Consider the following 16,449-nt stretch of genomic DNA (forward strand, 5'->3'; position numbering starts at 1 on the left):
ACGTCGAGGGCGTGAGCGCTGCAACGGGTGCCGTTTGGCTTGATCGGCTCTTAGTTATTAATCGGATGCTAAACTTTACTTTCATTCAGGCAAAAGTGTCAACATCCTTGTAAAGGTAACTCGTTGTCCAGGTCATGGTCAAGGCCCCTTCAAGTTGTACGCATTGTGGTCGCTCTGAGCATTCTGCCTCTCGGTCGACCCTCTCCGGAAACTCGCTGACAGTCGGGCCTCGCCGGGTCCAACGACGCTCGCTAGCAGACGTTGTTGGGTGCACACACTAAGTGTATCTCATTGACCGGTTGTGCCATCCAAACATCGTGATGGCCGACCAAGTACGACCTGTTTGGACTCATCCTAAAGCTGCACATGTTCAGCAGTTGTTATGTAGCTCTATACGGTGACGTCGTGTTGCCGCCGGCGAAAAGAGAGGAGTTTAGAGAATTTTCTGCTAATCCGCCGGAAGTAGCAAGATCACACGAAGTTTCGTAAAGTAGGTGACGTGCCTTTAGGGAGTGTTTGCGCTGTTGCTGCAAGAACGTGATTTCATGCAGGTTGACACAGTAAAATTGTCGAGGCAGCGGTAACGGGTGTTCGATTTCAGGACTGGTTGACTCAGTCACCGATCCAAGTTGCGGGAACAGCGGTTTCCTTACCTTTTTCCTATCAACGTCCTGAAGCGAAAGCTGTGTTCTAGATGATTTCTTCTCTCAGAATGTGCAAACACATTGTACGGAAGTGACCAACAGCCCAACTGCTGATGTTTCTAACTAAAATCATTCTCAGCAATAACAAGGAGCATAATATCTACGTTAGTCCTTTAATAAGAAAACATTCTAGATAATAATAGACCATTACGACGGTAAAAAAACTCCGAAGTTTAACGCCAGACGAATGGCGTTCTACCTTCGATCAGCTGATGCCGCTTTGTGCAGGATCAACAACAACAACAACAACAACAACAGCAACAGCAACAACAACAGCAGCAGCAGCAGCAGCAACAACAGTACCGTGTTCATCTTCCTCTAGAAAATACTGTTTATAGAATTGCAGCTGCTGCCGAAGGCCAGTTATGCGCCACTGTATCTCACCACCATATGCCCCTAGTGCGCTGTCAGATTATAATAAGAACAGTGGTGATGATTAAAGGTAAGCTGTAGTTAGTGACAAAACCGTAACTCATCTAAGGAACGATATCTAGGGAGAATGATCGTGGTCCTAGAAATTTTTTCTGTTTCCGTCGCCTATAAAACAATGAATCCGGTATCCACTTTTTCTCCAGGATGCTTCGTGGTGGTGCGAGAATCGAATGACAACGTCGCGCACTTTATATAAACTGTGCTCGTCATTTTGTGAGTATGTCATCACGCTTCTAGATCGAAATGTCTCCTAATGGTACATATTATTTTAGTCGAACACAGGCGTGGTATTGACAAAGTGGCTTTCTGAGAGTACGTGGTTAGACCCGTTACAACTAAATCGTTGTTAAACTTGGCAACCCTGAGTGTCTATGCTGCAGCTTAAGAAAAGAACCGGTACAATTTAGTTTAACGACTAGGGGTTTCTCCATGGCAATGCAACCGGCACGATTAGATCCGTTCTACTTGCGTTTCACATTTATTGTATCTAAAGCTTTCAGATTTGACTATCGGCTAATTAGAACGTTCCGAACAGCGTATATCCGCTTTTGCCGCGCGATTCTCAACAAGTCAACTCAGTCCGGCTCAGTTTTACTTTGATTTTACAATTTTCAGGATGGAAAAGCGTTTTAGGTTGTTGATAATGTAAATTGGAATGCGCACTTAATAAATTTTGAAAAACGCTTACGTAAATACGAACGCTGAAACCGTAGATAGTAGCTCATTAATCGTAGAGAACTTTACATTAAAAGGGTCCTATTTAACAAATAAATAAAAACATGATTTTTGCTTTGCTTTTCTACTGAAAAAAAGGTTACGGTGAGAGTATGTGGCATGCATTTCTCTCATGGTATAAGAAGCGAAACATCTAAATTGGCTTTCTTTAATTACTTCGGTTATCCCGTATGTCTTGAACGAAAGATGTCTGAAATAAAAAAAATTTTTCTCTTTAATCTATTTCCAAACAGCGTTAAATAAAGAGACAGATTGTGGTGTACGTCTGCCCCCTGTTATATATCGTCTATGAAATTGTCTTAATTACATTATTGTTGTTCGAAATTGCAGGTGGTGGTAGAAGACGAACGTTACGATGACCTAGCTGTAGATCGTCCAGCCGCCCATGTTCGTCCGGCAGCTAAGACAGAGGAAAAATGAGTTGACCTCTGCACTAAAGTGGAACGGCCCGCGGATACCTAGTCGAAGAATCTTGGATAGCGCTGCTACAGTAACGGAAATAGTTTAGGTACACTATATATGCTGACTTCACTAAGTGGTCTTCAGTTGTCGCCTGACACGAGATGTTTACGGTGAAGAGTAAATAAAAGAGCAAAACATGTCTAAACCCGTTGAATGCGGGTGAATCAAGTGGGTTTTGTGTAGTCGTCACATGAAACCCAATGAACTAAGTAAAGTTAAGAAGTTAAGTTAGCGAAACTGGTACTTGTTTTACAATTTTGTGGCAGGGATATGGTTCCTGAGGACGCAGGGTAGGCAGGTACGATTAGGGACCAGAGCCCCATGTTGAACGTAGATTACTTTCGATGTGTTTAAAGAAAAGCATATTCAAAATGGGTTTGGGCAACAATTTTGTTCCACAGGATGAGGTGGAGCAGTACGATTACTAATGATTACTGTGTCGTTCGGTAAGAAATTTCGAAGAGCGGTACTTGATTTCATGAATGTTAAACGATTAAGAAAATATCGAATCGAGAAATATATCTTTTTGTCATTATTTAACACTGAACCGTTCTACGTTGTAACGAACAGATAAAACTATGTTGGCGATCATTGTGATAACCCTTTCGGTATGGACACTTTTCAATCTTCTCGACGTTCTTTTGAAGTCGTGTATGGTAAGGCCGTATCTCGACTACCTACGACACTACAATTTCAACGTGAAGCTATTTCGCATACAATGGTATACCACAAGGTGAGGTTTTTCCAAATGCGTTCCACATAGTGTGGGAAAAATTATTCCAAGTAAGAATAATAATCAAATGAAATAATTAGCGGAGTGATGTTAGGAATATTTATAGTAGTCGTGCTAATAAGAGCATTACCTTAGTGTTTGTAATGTTTTTTAGACTGAACCGGTATTTTAACGCGGGAATGCCGTATTCGCGAAAACCACTGCAATCACTATGGTTCGATATTGGAATCGTGGCAACTCTTATACTTTGTCCGATAGCCTGTTTCCTACTAACTCGAACTTTTGTCTCACTATTGTGGGAAATACTCTACGTATCCGAAGGTGAATCAAAGATACTTTCCGTCGAGTTCGATTTCCGTAAGATTTCATTTAGTCAAATGATCAAGGTTAACGGGAGTGATAGATAACTTAAAGCTTCCTTGATAAATTCGGAAAGGCAAATATCTGCTTAAAGCAGCAAACATTAATGGAGCTAAGTTTTATTTATGAATATAAATTGTTTTCTCAATTCAAGCTAGGCCACTTACATCATTTTGCCGTGAAACCTTCATTTGATGGTGCCAGTTGAAATTTGGTTTTACGTTAGATTTTTAGGTTAAGTTGGGCTTAATGGTCTAATGAAATTTTGTGTTCATAAAATTGGCTTGTGGGGTTTTTCTTGCATAGCTATAATATCTCCTGTAGCTTGTGACATTTTTTGCCTAAATAGGTAGGATCTGAAAGTTGGCATAAGAATGTTGCTTTTTAATTATGAACTTTCAATTCCTACGAAAAAGGATTTTTCATTCAGCTGAAAGCAACCCTTGGAGTCATGCATACAAGATGCTGGCCTTCTCTAAAAACAAACCCTATATGCTCAAACCTTAGGCTATTTTCATCGATACATTGCTATGTCATTTTCGATTGGTCTATTCATGAAGTAAGTGCATTTTTGTAAGACAAACATTAATTTGCGACCAGTAAGCTTGTGATTTAAGATAATTAATATAGGAAATTCATTTGGTTATTTTAGCATCTGACGCCTCCTCCGGATCATCGGGGAGCTCTTCGTCAATGGATCTCACTCCTGCACTGCCCGGAATAAATTTACCGTTCTCTGATCTTCCATTTTATATAGCAACTTTAATTATATGCAGCGTTTTGCACGAATTCGGCCATGCTCTAGCCGCTTCCAAAGAAGGTAGATTTTTTCTTACTTTCGTCTTATATTTGTTCGTCCTTATTTTCAGGTGTCTATCATCTTGACTCTCTGAATCTACTTAAATGGGCTTTATATAGCGAATCTAGAGTGTAAATAAGAGGAAACACATTTAGCCTGTAGATATATTAATAGTCTTCTCAGCAGAAGCCGTTTATGTATCGAACAAAAATATACTAAAAGTTTTCGATCGGATCATGTCTACACAGTACGCGGGGCATTTTGCCGCGTGCTCACGTCTTGCTAAACCACTGAATATCATACGTTCGCACTTTTTACTGGCTTAGATCATTATCGTAGTGTTTCTTGAATCGTCATCATTCATGATTATTGTCAACCACTAGACTCATCTAATAGATAAATGCAAAAAAAAAAAATAAATATGTGTTAGACCAGATAAATTTTTCTTCGGAGCAATGCATTTCCTTATCAACGAAAAATTCTTACTCATTTTCTCGTTTAGGCGTCCGGATTAATGGTGTAGGTGCGTTTGTCGTGGTGGTATTTCCCGGAGCGTATGTTGATTTGCCAGTGGACCCACTGACAGCGCTTCCACCATGGCGTCGCCTAAGAATTTTGTGCGGAGGAGTATGGCACAACCTTGTTATTGCCGCTGTTGCCTGGGCACTCTTAGCCTCAAATCCGGTACGATTAACATGTAAACGTGATTTATCACAGGCAGCTATTTCAAAGGCTTTTACGAACCATCGGCGTCTCAAGCCTCTAAATAATAAAGCCTCTTTCTGTTTGCTACTTTTTTTTTTTTTTTTAGTTTCATCCATGCAATAATCCTAAATATAGATAAGCTGCAACCTAGGAACAGATAGGGTTAGTCACAAGTAGCGTGACTGTTTTAATTCCTGTTATGAATTAGGTGTTATTGTCGCCGGTGTTCCGGCCAGGTGTTGCGGTCGTCTCAGTAGATGGATCTATCAGCGAAGGTGCAGCGGGACCTGGAGGTCTTTGGCCTGGAGACGAAGTGACCGCTATTAACCACTGTGAAGTCCGTAGTACCACTGATTGGGAATCTTGTCTCGGACAGTACGTCGCGTCTCGTTTAGAGGGCGGTTGTTTACCTCGAAATTTTGTGCTTGGCGCAGCTGTAACCGCGACGAACTTCAGCGTTGGTGATCAAAAGGGTTCAAAGAGATCGTGTTGCTCACCCGGAGTTGAATCATCAACAGATTTATGTTTTTCACTTCAGCCTGAACTAAATGCCCAAAGGTGAATATACATATGATTTTATTTGACAGTTACAGATAAAAAACAGATTATTAACTATAAAAAACTCTGTTTGTTTTGATCATTTTTTTTTTTTTCGAAGTATGCCCTGAATTCTGCGTCAGTTAATTTAGTATCATTGTTTAAATTCTAATAAGTTATTGATTTTGAACTTAACAAAGTATGCGCGGTTATTTGTGCATGTTTTTTTCGTAGTAATCCAACTAACCGTTTCTGTGTCCCTGACTACGATATGCTGATTTGTAAGTAGAATACGTCGACGAAATGAAAATATTGGAAACCTAAAGGATCTCAGTAAAAATTGAATTCTATTTTGTTATTTTGTGTGGTTATCAAGAGATACACATGATTCCCCACAAACGTGAATATTATATAAAAGATTAATGGTGCAGATCTAGCTAGGTACCTGTCGTAACTATACATTTATGAAAAGTCTAGCGATTTTTTTCATTTCTGTCGGAGTAAACATGCAGTTCTTGTGGGATAATATCTGTCGTACTAAATAATTTTTTTTTTGCATGTACTTTCATCTAGGGAGTGCCTACCGGTCCGACGCAGTCTACAAAAACTGAGTGTGCCCTGCAGAAATTCTTCGAGTTGTGCTGAAGGTTCAGAAGTTTGCGCCACACCGATTCTAGCTCACCCTTCACATCGGCTACTCATCATAAAGGTAACGAACCTTCAAAGCAGTCTTTCTATGGTGAACCAAAATGCTTAACTATATCTTATATCTGTTGTTGCTACTCTTCTGATAATTATAACCTGTATAGATACATTTTGAATGTGAAGGCCGGATTATATGATATGGTAGAGCGATATCTGATTCATATTTGATTTCATTCAAATGTACTATCTACAGTAAATGGTGTATTATTTCTCTTAATACTTGCTCCACTGAACTATGTTTAGCGCGCAAACGTTCGTCAGGATATGCTATTTGTGGGGCCGCCCGAGGAACTCTGGAAGGCAGTGCGTGTCATTCAGTATGTACCGCGAGCAGGTCTTTCACTAGCTTCATCCCAGACAATTTACTATTGGGAAACTCTGCTCAGGTAAGACTATACTGTAGAGAATTTTCACAAACATCTTATATTGCTCGAATAATTTTGCCTTTCAACGGATCCAACGTATCTCTGATTTTGCTTATATGTTACGCCGTAAGTATGAAACCACTAGGACAAATTAATTTTACTAGCTTTTGCAAGTCATATTCGAATCTCATTTCCAGGTACTTAGTTTCGTTCTCTGGGGCGCTCGCCATCTTGAACGCGATGCCGTGTCATACTCTTGACGGTCATTGGATCGTGATGGTATTAATTGAGCTTATCTTGGGTCGAAGTAATCCGTCGTTAAATCGACATGCTTATAATGTACTCACATTTACGGGGACTACATTAATAGGTCTCACCGTTACACTCGGCCTAAAAAAGCTCTTCTATTTTATGTAATAGATGTACACTTCAACGCGAACCGATCTGAAGTTTATATCTAAATTAAGAAAGCTGATGTTTCAAAACCAGACGTACTGTATGTTCAGCCAGTGCTCAGTACCAGTATAATGGGGTTTACCGATAAAATACACTTATATTCATTATATTGCGACTTCAGGTATCGATATGCAAAACTGGTTAAACCATCACATACGATAGTACCTTGTATAAGAACTTGGAGAATATATGGTGTGTGCCACGTACTCAATATATGATTAACAGAAATGGCTGTTTCTATAGCGTAGAAGTACTCTTGTTGGTGTAGTTTAAAATATGTGCGCTTTTTGATAAGCAAGCGGAGGTTTTTATACGGAGCATGGCCAGACGTTGATCTATTTAAACACTTTGTTGTTTATCTTTCGCCTATTTTTGTATGCAAATAGTCCCTACGTGTATATACATTTAATATATATGTAGATATATTTATATATATATGAATGTTGTGATTTATGGAATGAGGTTTTTGTAGCTGAATATACCCAGAAGGAAAGTGACGAACGAACTTGAATAATTTCTGTAAAATAGAAATCTGCTATAGTAATTACAAAAAAATGAACATAAAAAATAAAATGATTAATGCAGTCGAAAAACTTTTCTACAGGTTGGATATAATTCGTTTTCATTGAAGCACCCCGCAGAACCATGAAGTAATATTTTTGCCTTTTAGTAATATCTTAGCCTAGTTAAAAAAGCCATACTTGTGTTTTATATGTACCCATACGGTGAACAGGAGGCTAGTGCAAGCGTAGTCGGGTAAAATATATCATTTGTTGGATTACTGTAACTGGTTTACTGGGGCAGGTGTCGTATATAGAAAAGAAAATTTGAAAAGCGCCTCTGTCGTTTCGTGAAAATGTCATTTAGAGGCTTCCTTTTCTTCTGACACTTGGTCTCTGTTCTTGATGCAGTCTATAAATCCTTTAATTCTTTAACGAGCTTGATGTAAGGTATGGACTATTTTTACCTCTAAAAGTTAGCATAGAGAAGTTAAAAAAAAATTTCCGTTTAGTTACAATTGATATTTCAGTACGCTTTTCTGTTGACTGGTTAGCAATATACGAGTTTAAAGATGTGGGTTCCGCGGCACTCTGTATAATATTTATATTACTGCGAATTTTATTTATTGTAAGTGGCCCACCTGGAACTTTTTTGGCGCGGCTGTGTCGCTCTAGGCGTACTCTAGGCAAGTTGAGAAAAAGAAAACCAATCAACAACGTAAAGATGCATGCTACAAGGCATTAAAAAAATATCAATCAGACATTAATCGGGGCTTACATTACATCGCTGTAACGCCTCGTCATCAATTTTCGCGGCCGTACAAAAAAGCTTATCGACGAAGTACTATGAAATCTAATGGCATGTCTTTCCAAGGCTATAATGAAATAGCGAAATTACTTACATCTTCATTCGTAAAAGTGGGTTCGTGTACGGCAATTCCACCGGGCTCGCCACGACCGCATTTCTTAGTGCTCTTTTCCCAACGTTCCTTTGCCTTCTTCTTAACTTCTTACCTATTACCAAAGAACCAGTTCTTGCATTAAGCATGTCCATGAAAGCAGGTTTCAAAGCTAACTTACTGCTGTTCGATTTGAAATCTTCCAACAAACAAGGCATGTAATTGCCCGCCCACTGGCACATACATTCATTTCGTCAGACTAATATCTTTTCGGCCTCGTTTAAAGTAGACAGATTTATTCCTTAATTTAAATTTAAGGACACCCGCGATATTTCAACGAACTATCAAATAATAACTATAACCGACTTTAGTAGGGAACTTTTTAAGAAAAATTATCAAAAGTCAGCATAAGACTCACCTTTTCGATTTATTTTTTTATCACTCTCGCAGTGTGATTTCCCTCACTCCCACTCCTGAGATCTGGCTCTTTGTGGTATCTATAGCTACATCACCCGCTTTTGCGCTGGAGCTGCTTTTGGCCTCCTCTATGGTCTTTATTGATATCTCAAAGGCTATTTACTCGATCTGCCACGGTGTCTTCTGAAAAATAATTTTCTATGATGACTTTTCTCCTGTAGTTTTTTAATTAACCGCTTCCTAACTGCATGCATGGCAACGCTGCTGAATGAACTTGCTAACGTTAGATGTAGCTATGATACACAACGCCATTTCGTAAACAATTCTAAAACGGAATGCACGCTCTTTAAAGCCTCTTAATAATGCTCTATCACCATACTAAATAACTTATTTAACCTAGATTTTTTAATTAAATTCATCCGCGAAGTGTTTTGGCTTGACAAAGGCTAGACCTAGTTAATAATTTCGTTGAATCAGCCAAAAATGCTATGTTTGCCAAAATTGGTGTGTTATCTTGCCCGCGAACTAGGCGAACTATATATATAGGTCGTTTCTTTATTGATAATTGTGTATGTTGTTGTAGTTCGGGGCTGGATATATTTTCATTATTCAAATATGGTGTTAACGATTCAGCGTGGTGCCACTTGGACTTTCGGATAAATATTGTCGTGACTTATCCCTGACTTTTCACTGAAGGAAAAACACGATTGTTGTTGATCCTCAATAAATAAGTTTACATTACAAGTTATGATTGCATTGTTTTACAAGAAAATTGCTTAGTTACGATACCGGATACTCACAGTAGCCCGATCCCACATAGCATAGGACGTCGCTCTAAAGATTACAAAATTCTTTCTTTTACCCTTTTTAACCTACGTAGCACGTTATGTGAGTACATTGTACACGGCCGCAAGTGATTAAAAGAGCACTACCTGTCATTCAAACGCTTAAACCGCTGCTCACTTTTTAGACAGCCGTATCAGCAGTGCTGTTGACATCACCGGCACGCATCAGTGTTCTCTCTAAGCCGGCATTCGTTGACGAAACGCTCCATTTTTAGTAAGTCCAGCATTTACTCAAACTAAAAACAGTTAGACTACTTAAAATCTTTTGGCGATGAAAATTCATAATATGTGGTTGTAGAAATATGACTAATGCGTACTTGACTTAAGAGAAGCTGGTCATTTTGCCCGTGTTATTCGTTCTAGTCCTAGTTTAGTCCAATGCGTTTACATAGTTGATTAGTTATTGATCTGTTTCACGCTGAGACGGGCCATTTATCTAGGGTTTATTATCTTTCAGATAAGGTCACTGGGTTTTGCAAACGTCTCACATTAGGGCCGTATTCATAAATGCTATCACGAGGTTTCGTATGCGCTCGATGCATGGCAACAAAGATTAGACTATCTGGAAGGTGACAAAATTATAATTAAAAAAAAAAGCAACTGCTATTAAAACTGAAAACACTGAAATGTGAAATTGTTTAAGCACATGTTGGAGACAGAGGCTAGGAGCACTTGTTGTTATAACGTACGTGATGTCGCTCTTACATATCTACTTCGTTCCTTTTCATACATATAGTATTTAATATCGCTAATCAAGGATAGAGTGATGGCTAGTGGAAAATAAAGAAGGACACGGTTTCCCTTGAGAAGGCTGAGTGAATTCAGACCTATGTACCGAAACATAGTACACAACCAGCAACTTGGTTTTAGTATGTGGCTCTCAATTTTGTTTCATTTGGAAGTGTCATATTTTGTTCTTCTTTGCTAGCGTTACCTAAACTACCGTGGCAGCTAGGTGAAATACGTGGAATGGCATGGAGCCTTTAACTGGATTGGAACGAATCTATGATGAAGATTACGATTTTTGTGATAGTGACGATGATTTTATCCGAGGAAGCGATTCGGAGGCCGAAGACGAACGAGCTGATGATTTCGAAATGGAAATGCAGGCTGAACTCACTAGAAAGGTAAAGTACATATTTCCAAATACCTCGTATTGGGTAGGTTATACTAGTTAAGGCAATGTTTAACGGCAATACTGGATGTAGAATTCGAAACAGTTATTTTGTAAGTCGTGCCACCCTACTTTTTCTGTCAAGATGAACTTGAAGATTGTCATCATGGTTATGACAGGTTTGCTCATTGCGTGTATCAGTATACAGCCAATTTGGGTTTGGAGTGCTAAACATCGATATGATGTACTAGTTTTGAAATGTTAAACATCCATGTCATTGCATAATGACAAACAGATGATTGTGTACGCCAACATGATTGCCGAATACAACTAACCGAAAGATGGATCTGTGAATGGTAAACATTTGAACACATTAATAAAAATACCAACTTTCAAAAGCACAATAGAGGTATGTTAGAATGCAAGCAAAGAATCGAACTAATTTATAATGCTCTAATAATGAAAGTGTAATTGTCAACTACGCAGATGGCTCGTCGGAGAGAACAACAAATGGGCGACAGTTCATCTAGGATATATCATCAGGTCACTGAAAACCTTTTTAAAAACGAAGAAGTCAACGTCGATGCTAGGAAGGACAACGACGACGACGACGAAGGTGACATATTTTGAATGCTGCTATCCTCAGAAAAAACTACCCTAAAGACCAAGCCGTAAATACATGTCAGGTGATCGGAATGTTCTATTGCAACTACGTGCTAATGTTGACTTTGTCGCATTGTGCATTCAAAAGCTAGCAACATCATCATGTGCGAAAATTAATAGTAGTTTTGTCGTCGTTTGAAATTCGATGTCTTCTCACAATGGGTGTAGACGAGGACGCGGACCCCTTATACGATCCTTTTCTGGATGACGAAGACGAACGATGGGTTGATGAACGTCGACGGCAAAATATTCAGGCCCATCTGCACGGAGGTCAACAGAACCGAAGTCTCATTTCAAAAACTCGTCAAACAGGTTGGTGATTGAGAGGAACTGGCTCTTGTAGAGCCTTTATGCGATGTCTGCTTTGGCTTCCTAGTATAGCTTAGTGAGAACACGGGGCTAGCAGTATATATTATAGATACCAGTTAATGAAGACCGCTAACTCGGTAGCTAAATACACTAGAAACGTAAGTTTTTCTAAAAGCTTTTCGCTTGACTAATTGCTCTGGTTTTAGCTAGGCATCTATGCTTAGCTGCAGTGGTAGTTTATTAGATTCTGCAATATCATCCCAACTATAAGTGTTGTATCGAGTGGGGGAGAAGGCTTAGATGTCTGAAAAACTAAGCTGGGTTGGAACAAGTGGGCTCTCTTTAAGGGAAAAGTAGGCTATCAGTTGAAGTATAGGTTTGAATAGGTATGGTAATAGTTATTTACATGCAAAACGATCCGCAGAAAATAATTGTTGCGTTTAAAAATAAGCCCTGTTATAATTTTGTTTAACGGGAAGCACATCCTATAATTTACTTTCTGCAATTCAGCTTTGTATGCAGCTGCTATCACTGTTTAGGACCTCCCACAGTTGTGCAACCAATCTAGCTTGTGATGTATGGTATCGGGCGAGATGTTCTTATGCAACGTTAGCCCGTCCTCCGTATTGTTTTCGGTAAGTGCGTGGGGTCTACAACATCGTCATTTTTCTATATATATACGCATGTGTCATACTGTGTGCAAGTAGCCTGCAGTGCGCAATAGCTAATGTTTTTGATGAGTTTTACGAATCGTTTAGTGGCTGCCTTTATTCAACGATACCTGGAAACGATACTCGAGGTGTCTTCAGATCTTACGTGCTATTCTCAAATTCTGCAAGCTAACGCTTAACCATTCTTTCTGGCGCAGAGTTATCTCCGTGCACGGTGCAGAGCCTTCAATCTACTTTGGACAGAGTTTGCAATCTGCCCATATATATTGTTACGTAGATGTACAGTGGCGCACACCACACTATTGCTGTTGATTTCTCCAGATATAATCGCAATGAGATCGGCTTCTACGAAAACATATTGCCATTTATGAAGTTTTAATAGAATAAATATATTGGAACGCGGTTCGGCGCTTATGAAGATTATGGAAATCAATCAACTAAGCCTCCTCTGCTTATTTGCGAAGGGAGGAACTACTTGTAGAGTTCTAGGGGTAAAAACTATGTTATTCATTTGTCGCTGCTCTGACTGTACTCGTGTATGATCTCATGTCGCGCTTCTCTGTATTTACGACTCAAATTGCTAACTAGTTAGACAAAAATGTATGACGGAATAGGTGTTGAATATACACACGATAAACTGAGCGTGTCAAAAGGTTAATAATAATAGCACAGTTATTCTAGTTCATTTAAAAACACTTACATCATCAGTTATTAAGCATCAATAGTAGGTTATGTGACGTCGTCATTGTAAAATAATGTATGCACATTAAAAGTCTTTATTTACATACTTCGTTGCGCATATACTGATACCGACCGGCAATCGCATCCGATCTATGTGTTCCACACATAAGCAACTTCATACGTCATTCAGAAGAGGGAAGAACAATTCACCGCGATTACCGTTTCAATTTGGGACCTAAAGTACTCATTAGTCGTTCTCAAAATATTTCTTTTTTGGTTTAAAAATTACTTTTTAGTAGTAATCGTGGGTCAAGCGGTATATGTAGGTGTAAACCTTAAAGTGTTGTTCAAGCGCACTAGATATAAAAAATCCAATAAAAGTAGATTTTAGGTTGATAGCGGGCCAAGAAACCCATACATGCAAGGGCCCAAAAAGGTCCAAAAGATGGAAAAATGCGCAAAAAGTCTCTAGACAACCAACTGAAACTTATTTGGATAACACGATCAACATTTCATATTTTCTTCTCCAAAGCGGCCGTTAGTTTCTGTGTCCAAAATCTGGGTGAATTAAAAATTGATGTTTTAGCCGTTTTTATAAATTTTGAAGCTTTCTAAATGGAGAATCCATTGAGGATTTTTTCGGTTTGCCTCATAGAAATATTCCTTGAATCTTTCAGAAGCCGGATGATCTGGCAATAACTGTGGATTTTTTTAAAATCTTGAATGGAGTTTTTTGAGCATGAAGAGATTGAATAATAGCTCATTTTCGTTCAAATTGCGAACACAAGACATTGTTGTCCACCATGGAGAGTCTGGTTCATTCCAAAAAGAACGGATTACCAAAAATGGTGGATGAGCGCATGATCTTTATGACAAGCAAACAGTCAAAGTTGGTCCCAATTTAGCTGCCGTATTCTATATATATATATAAATCCTTGTTCATTTAAGAGTACGGGATTATTTGACCATTTCTACCTTCGTTTTAACGATAAGCCATCTTCTGAGCTTGTTCTTTCCTTGTATATCTTTTGTGTGTCTGGGCATTATTTTCGTTGTAGACGTTGAAGCGGCCCCCTTACGACAAAGTGATGCTGTCCTGAACTGTCCTGCCTGTATGACTCTGCTCTGTCGGGATTGCCAACGACACGCGGTGAGAGCTAGTGCAATAGATTTATTTTCGAGTAAAGCAGGTTTTGCAATATAAAAATGCATATCCTGGTTTCACATCTATAAAACAACTGATGCTCTTAGACCATGCATTACACATGTAACTATCAATACGTACATAATCGTGTGACAGAGACAAAAATTTCTTAATAGTGATGCTCATTAAAATGTTTTTATATCTTTTATAACATAATTAAAAATAACGCTGGGTCGCAAAGCTTTAGAGTGCTAATTTTAAGTCGTTAAAATTCAATATATTGAGAAAGATATTGTTAAATGGTGTCGCAGGTGTACAGAAATCAGTATCGCGCTATGTTTGTAGAGAACTGCCGCACCGATGAGAACATAAAGCTCTCATGTCCCTTAAAAAGGTACGTGGGAGAATGTTCGGAAAGAAGTAAAAAGCGCCGAAGGTTAGATTTGGGTGCTACCGTCTCGAGAGCCGCTAAAAGTTACGCTGATACACAAGAGGAGTACCATCCAACGGAACAGGTTCTAATTACTGCTTTAATTACCACTGACTCAAAATAATTTTATGAGCAGCCAGTTAATGTATTTGTAAACTCTACAAGTTTATTCTCACGTAGCTTCTTGCGTAGACTGATGTCCAGTACCGCCATATTGTGATAATTAGGAAGGAAAGTTGTTTTTGACACTGAATGATGCATTGATCATAATGAAGTTGTTTTAATAAACCATTTTCTTTACCATAGGCAACGGACGATACCCCTCAATCGGATTTATTTCATCCAGTTTTTTGCGACAACTGTAATACTCAGGTAAACCGAAAATAATAATAAAATAGTACTAGGATAAGCCTGTTGTTGTTCATGTCTTGATTGCGATTTGTTTTTATCTAACCCGCGTTACAAGAGGGGCATGAGTTGTTAACAAGTCTACCAGGAAAATCATTTGATGTGATGTCTTTAAAGTGGTCTTTACTTTTTTGGTGGTGGTCCAACGGCCTGAACAAGCAAATTAGATGAAAATCCGTGTGAAAAAAATTATTTTTCTGCGATGTAACCATTTTACACATATGACTCCAGGCCATCGGACACTTTCAGTGCTGGAGTTCGAGTCTGAGATTATTTAAATATTTGCAGTCTTTTTCGTTCCTTTTAGTTTTTTATGAGGTACGAGCTTTTACGTATTCTTTGGAACACCCAGCACCATATCTTCATATAATCCGTGCAGTGAGACTAAAATGTAAAACCAGTCCCTGGTTGTTAATAAAAGAGTTCCCATTAGACCACTGCCCTCATTCCTAGGGGAGTCCGGGATGTCTATTTACATTACTCCGGGGACACGTTTAAAATTGAGTTTTCAATTTAAAAAGTTCTGAATCTAAAAATATGCTTGTGCGGATATTTTTTAAACTGGATTGATTCAATTTATCTTTATGTTAACAAATCATTTACGATGTAAATATGTATGCAATTAATGACTAGCTATGAAATCATTTAATTCCTGGACACATGTACCTTAGTTTGAACATATAATTACGTCGTTCAGGAAACACAATTTTTTGCTTTTCAGGTAGCCGTTATGGGCGCACAGGATGAAGTGTATCACTTCTACAATATTCTAACGAGCCATTAATAAACAATGGGTCGTGTATAATGCTCGAGGTGATTCATTTTTCGTTAATGATCAGCGTAATCTAAAGTAGCTATGTATATACTTCAAAATAAAACTATATTCGTTGAGCTCCATCATTGTGAAATTGTAATAATAAGTAATTACAAGCGATGGATTAAGTTTCAAGGACTAAACTGATTTTTACATATATGGAATCTGGAAAGTTATCTTAGCAGTCCTAGAAGGTAAGTCTCAGTTTCATAAAATTTTTAAAACTTAGTCGTAGTAACGAGGTAGATATAATTGAATGTCTGGATTTTTTATTCATTTGGAATATCATATTTAAGCAACGAATAAATGAATATTCCAGAATTTGCTTTTTTGTACAGACGTCCGTAAAAATATATACATTTCACATTATTTGTTTATTTACAATAAATACAATGTTTTTTTAATTTGAGTTGTATGTCACCCTTCTTGATGCCACTAGTTCATTAAACATGCGAACATATGAATCGAAATCCTTCTGATTGAACCTAGGACACAGGCTTGCAGTTTACGGTTTTTACGTTGGAATATTTCAATGTATCGAGGTATATCTTATATTGAGGT

The 16,449-nt window shown here is 38.4% G+C and overlaps 2 protein-coding genes and 1 long non-coding RNA gene across 8 annotated transcripts; 2 read left to right on the forward strand and 1 right to left on the reverse strand.

The window, feature by feature from the left end:
• Positions 1-346: 346 nt before the first annotated feature.
• S2P (membrane-bound transcription factor site-2 protease) lies at positions 347-7,608 on the forward strand. Of its 3 annotated transcripts, none has more exons than XM_022854096.2 (11): positions 347-1,146; positions 1,280-1,353; positions 2,202-2,379; positions 2,904-3,066; positions 3,221-3,423; positions 4,079-4,246; positions 4,728-4,909; positions 5,139-5,488; positions 6,041-6,176; positions 6,416-6,558; positions 6,735-7,608. In XM_022854096.2, the coding sequence occupies exons 4-11, from the start codon at positions 2,912-2,914 to the stop codon at positions 6,952-6,954; spliced, it is 1,557 nt and encodes a 518-aa protein (XP_022709831.1). In that variant the 5' UTR covers positions 347-1,146; positions 1,280-1,353; positions 2,202-2,379; positions 2,904-2,911; the 3' UTR covers positions 6,955-7,608. The 3 variants fall into 3 exon arrangements, with proteins under 3 accessions (XP_022709831.1, XP_022709829.1, XP_022709832.1); XM_022854094.2 differs by having other exon boundaries at positions 1,280-1,349; XM_022854097.2 differs by having other exon boundaries at positions 348-1,146; positions 1,280-1,349; positions 3,221-3,387.
• Positions 7,609-8,323: 715 nt separating this feature from the next.
• Positions 8,324-9,724, reverse strand: LOC111272570 (uncharacterized). The gene is made up of 3 exons (XR_002687602.2): positions 9,610-9,724; positions 8,811-8,992; positions 8,324-8,507 (listed from the first exon to the last, which is right to left on the reverse strand). It is a non-coding gene; the product is annotated as an uncharacterized LOC111272570 (long non-coding RNA).
• A 42-nt stretch (positions 9,725-9,766) lies between these two features.
• LOC111272569 (E2F-associated phosphoprotein) lies at positions 9,767-15,971 on the forward strand. 4 transcript variants are annotated; one of them, XM_086973344.1, is made up of 9 exons: positions 9,790-9,868; positions 10,112-10,339; positions 10,583-10,781; positions 11,255-11,384; positions 11,600-11,743; positions 14,151-14,242; positions 14,548-14,751; positions 14,973-15,038; positions 15,796-15,971. In XM_086973344.1, exons 3-9 carry the CDS (start codon positions 10,629-10,631, stop codon positions 15,856-15,858), a joined length of 852 nt encoding a protein of 283 aa, XP_086829470.1. In that variant the 5' UTR covers positions 9,790-9,868; positions 10,112-10,339; positions 10,583-10,628; the 3' UTR covers positions 15,859-15,971. The 4 variants fall into 4 exon arrangements, with proteins under 4 accessions (XP_022709833.1, XP_022709837.1, XP_086829470.1 ...); XM_022854100.1 differs by having other exon boundaries at positions 10,112-10,223; XM_022854098.2 differs by lacking the exon at positions 10,112-10,339 and having other exon boundaries at positions 9,767-9,868.
• The last annotated feature ends 478 nt before the right edge of the window (positions 15,972-16,449 follow it).

Source organism: Varroa jacobsoni, unplaced genomic scaffold (assembly GCF_002532875.2).
Source record: "Varroa jacobsoni isolate VJ856 unplaced genomic scaffold, vjacob_1.0 contig02604, whole genome shotgun sequence".
NCBI lineage: Eukaryota > Metazoa > Arthropoda > Arachnida > Mesostigmata > Varroidae > Varroa > Varroa jacobsoni.

Excerpts from the sequence above, each read along its gene's own strand:
- LOC111272569 (XM_022854098.2), top strand. The coding sequence starts at position 10,629 with ATGGAGCCTTTAACTGGATTGGAACGAATCTATGATGAAGATTACGAT. Across the intron at positions 10,782-11,254 it reads AGGCTGAACTCACTAGAAAG|ATGGCTCGTCGGAGAGAACA; the intron begins GTAAAGTACATA and ends TCAACTACGCAG. Across the intron at positions 11,744-14,150 it reads TTCAAAAACTCGTCAAACAG|ACGTTGAAGCGGCCCCCTTA; the intron begins GTTGGTGATTGA and ends TTTTCGTTGTAG.
- S2P (XM_022854096.2), top strand. The coding sequence starts at position 2,912 with ATGTTGGCGATCATTGTGATAACCCTTTCGGTATGGACACTTTTCAAT. Across the intron at positions 3,424-4,078 it reads TTCCGTCGAGTTCGATTTCC|CATCTGACGCCTCCTCCGGA; the intron begins GTAAGATTTCAT and ends TGGTTATTTTAG. Across the intron at positions 6,177-6,415 it reads ATCGGCTACTCATCATAAAG|CGCGCAAACGTTCGTCAGGA; the intron begins GTAACGAACCTT and ends AACTATGTTTAG.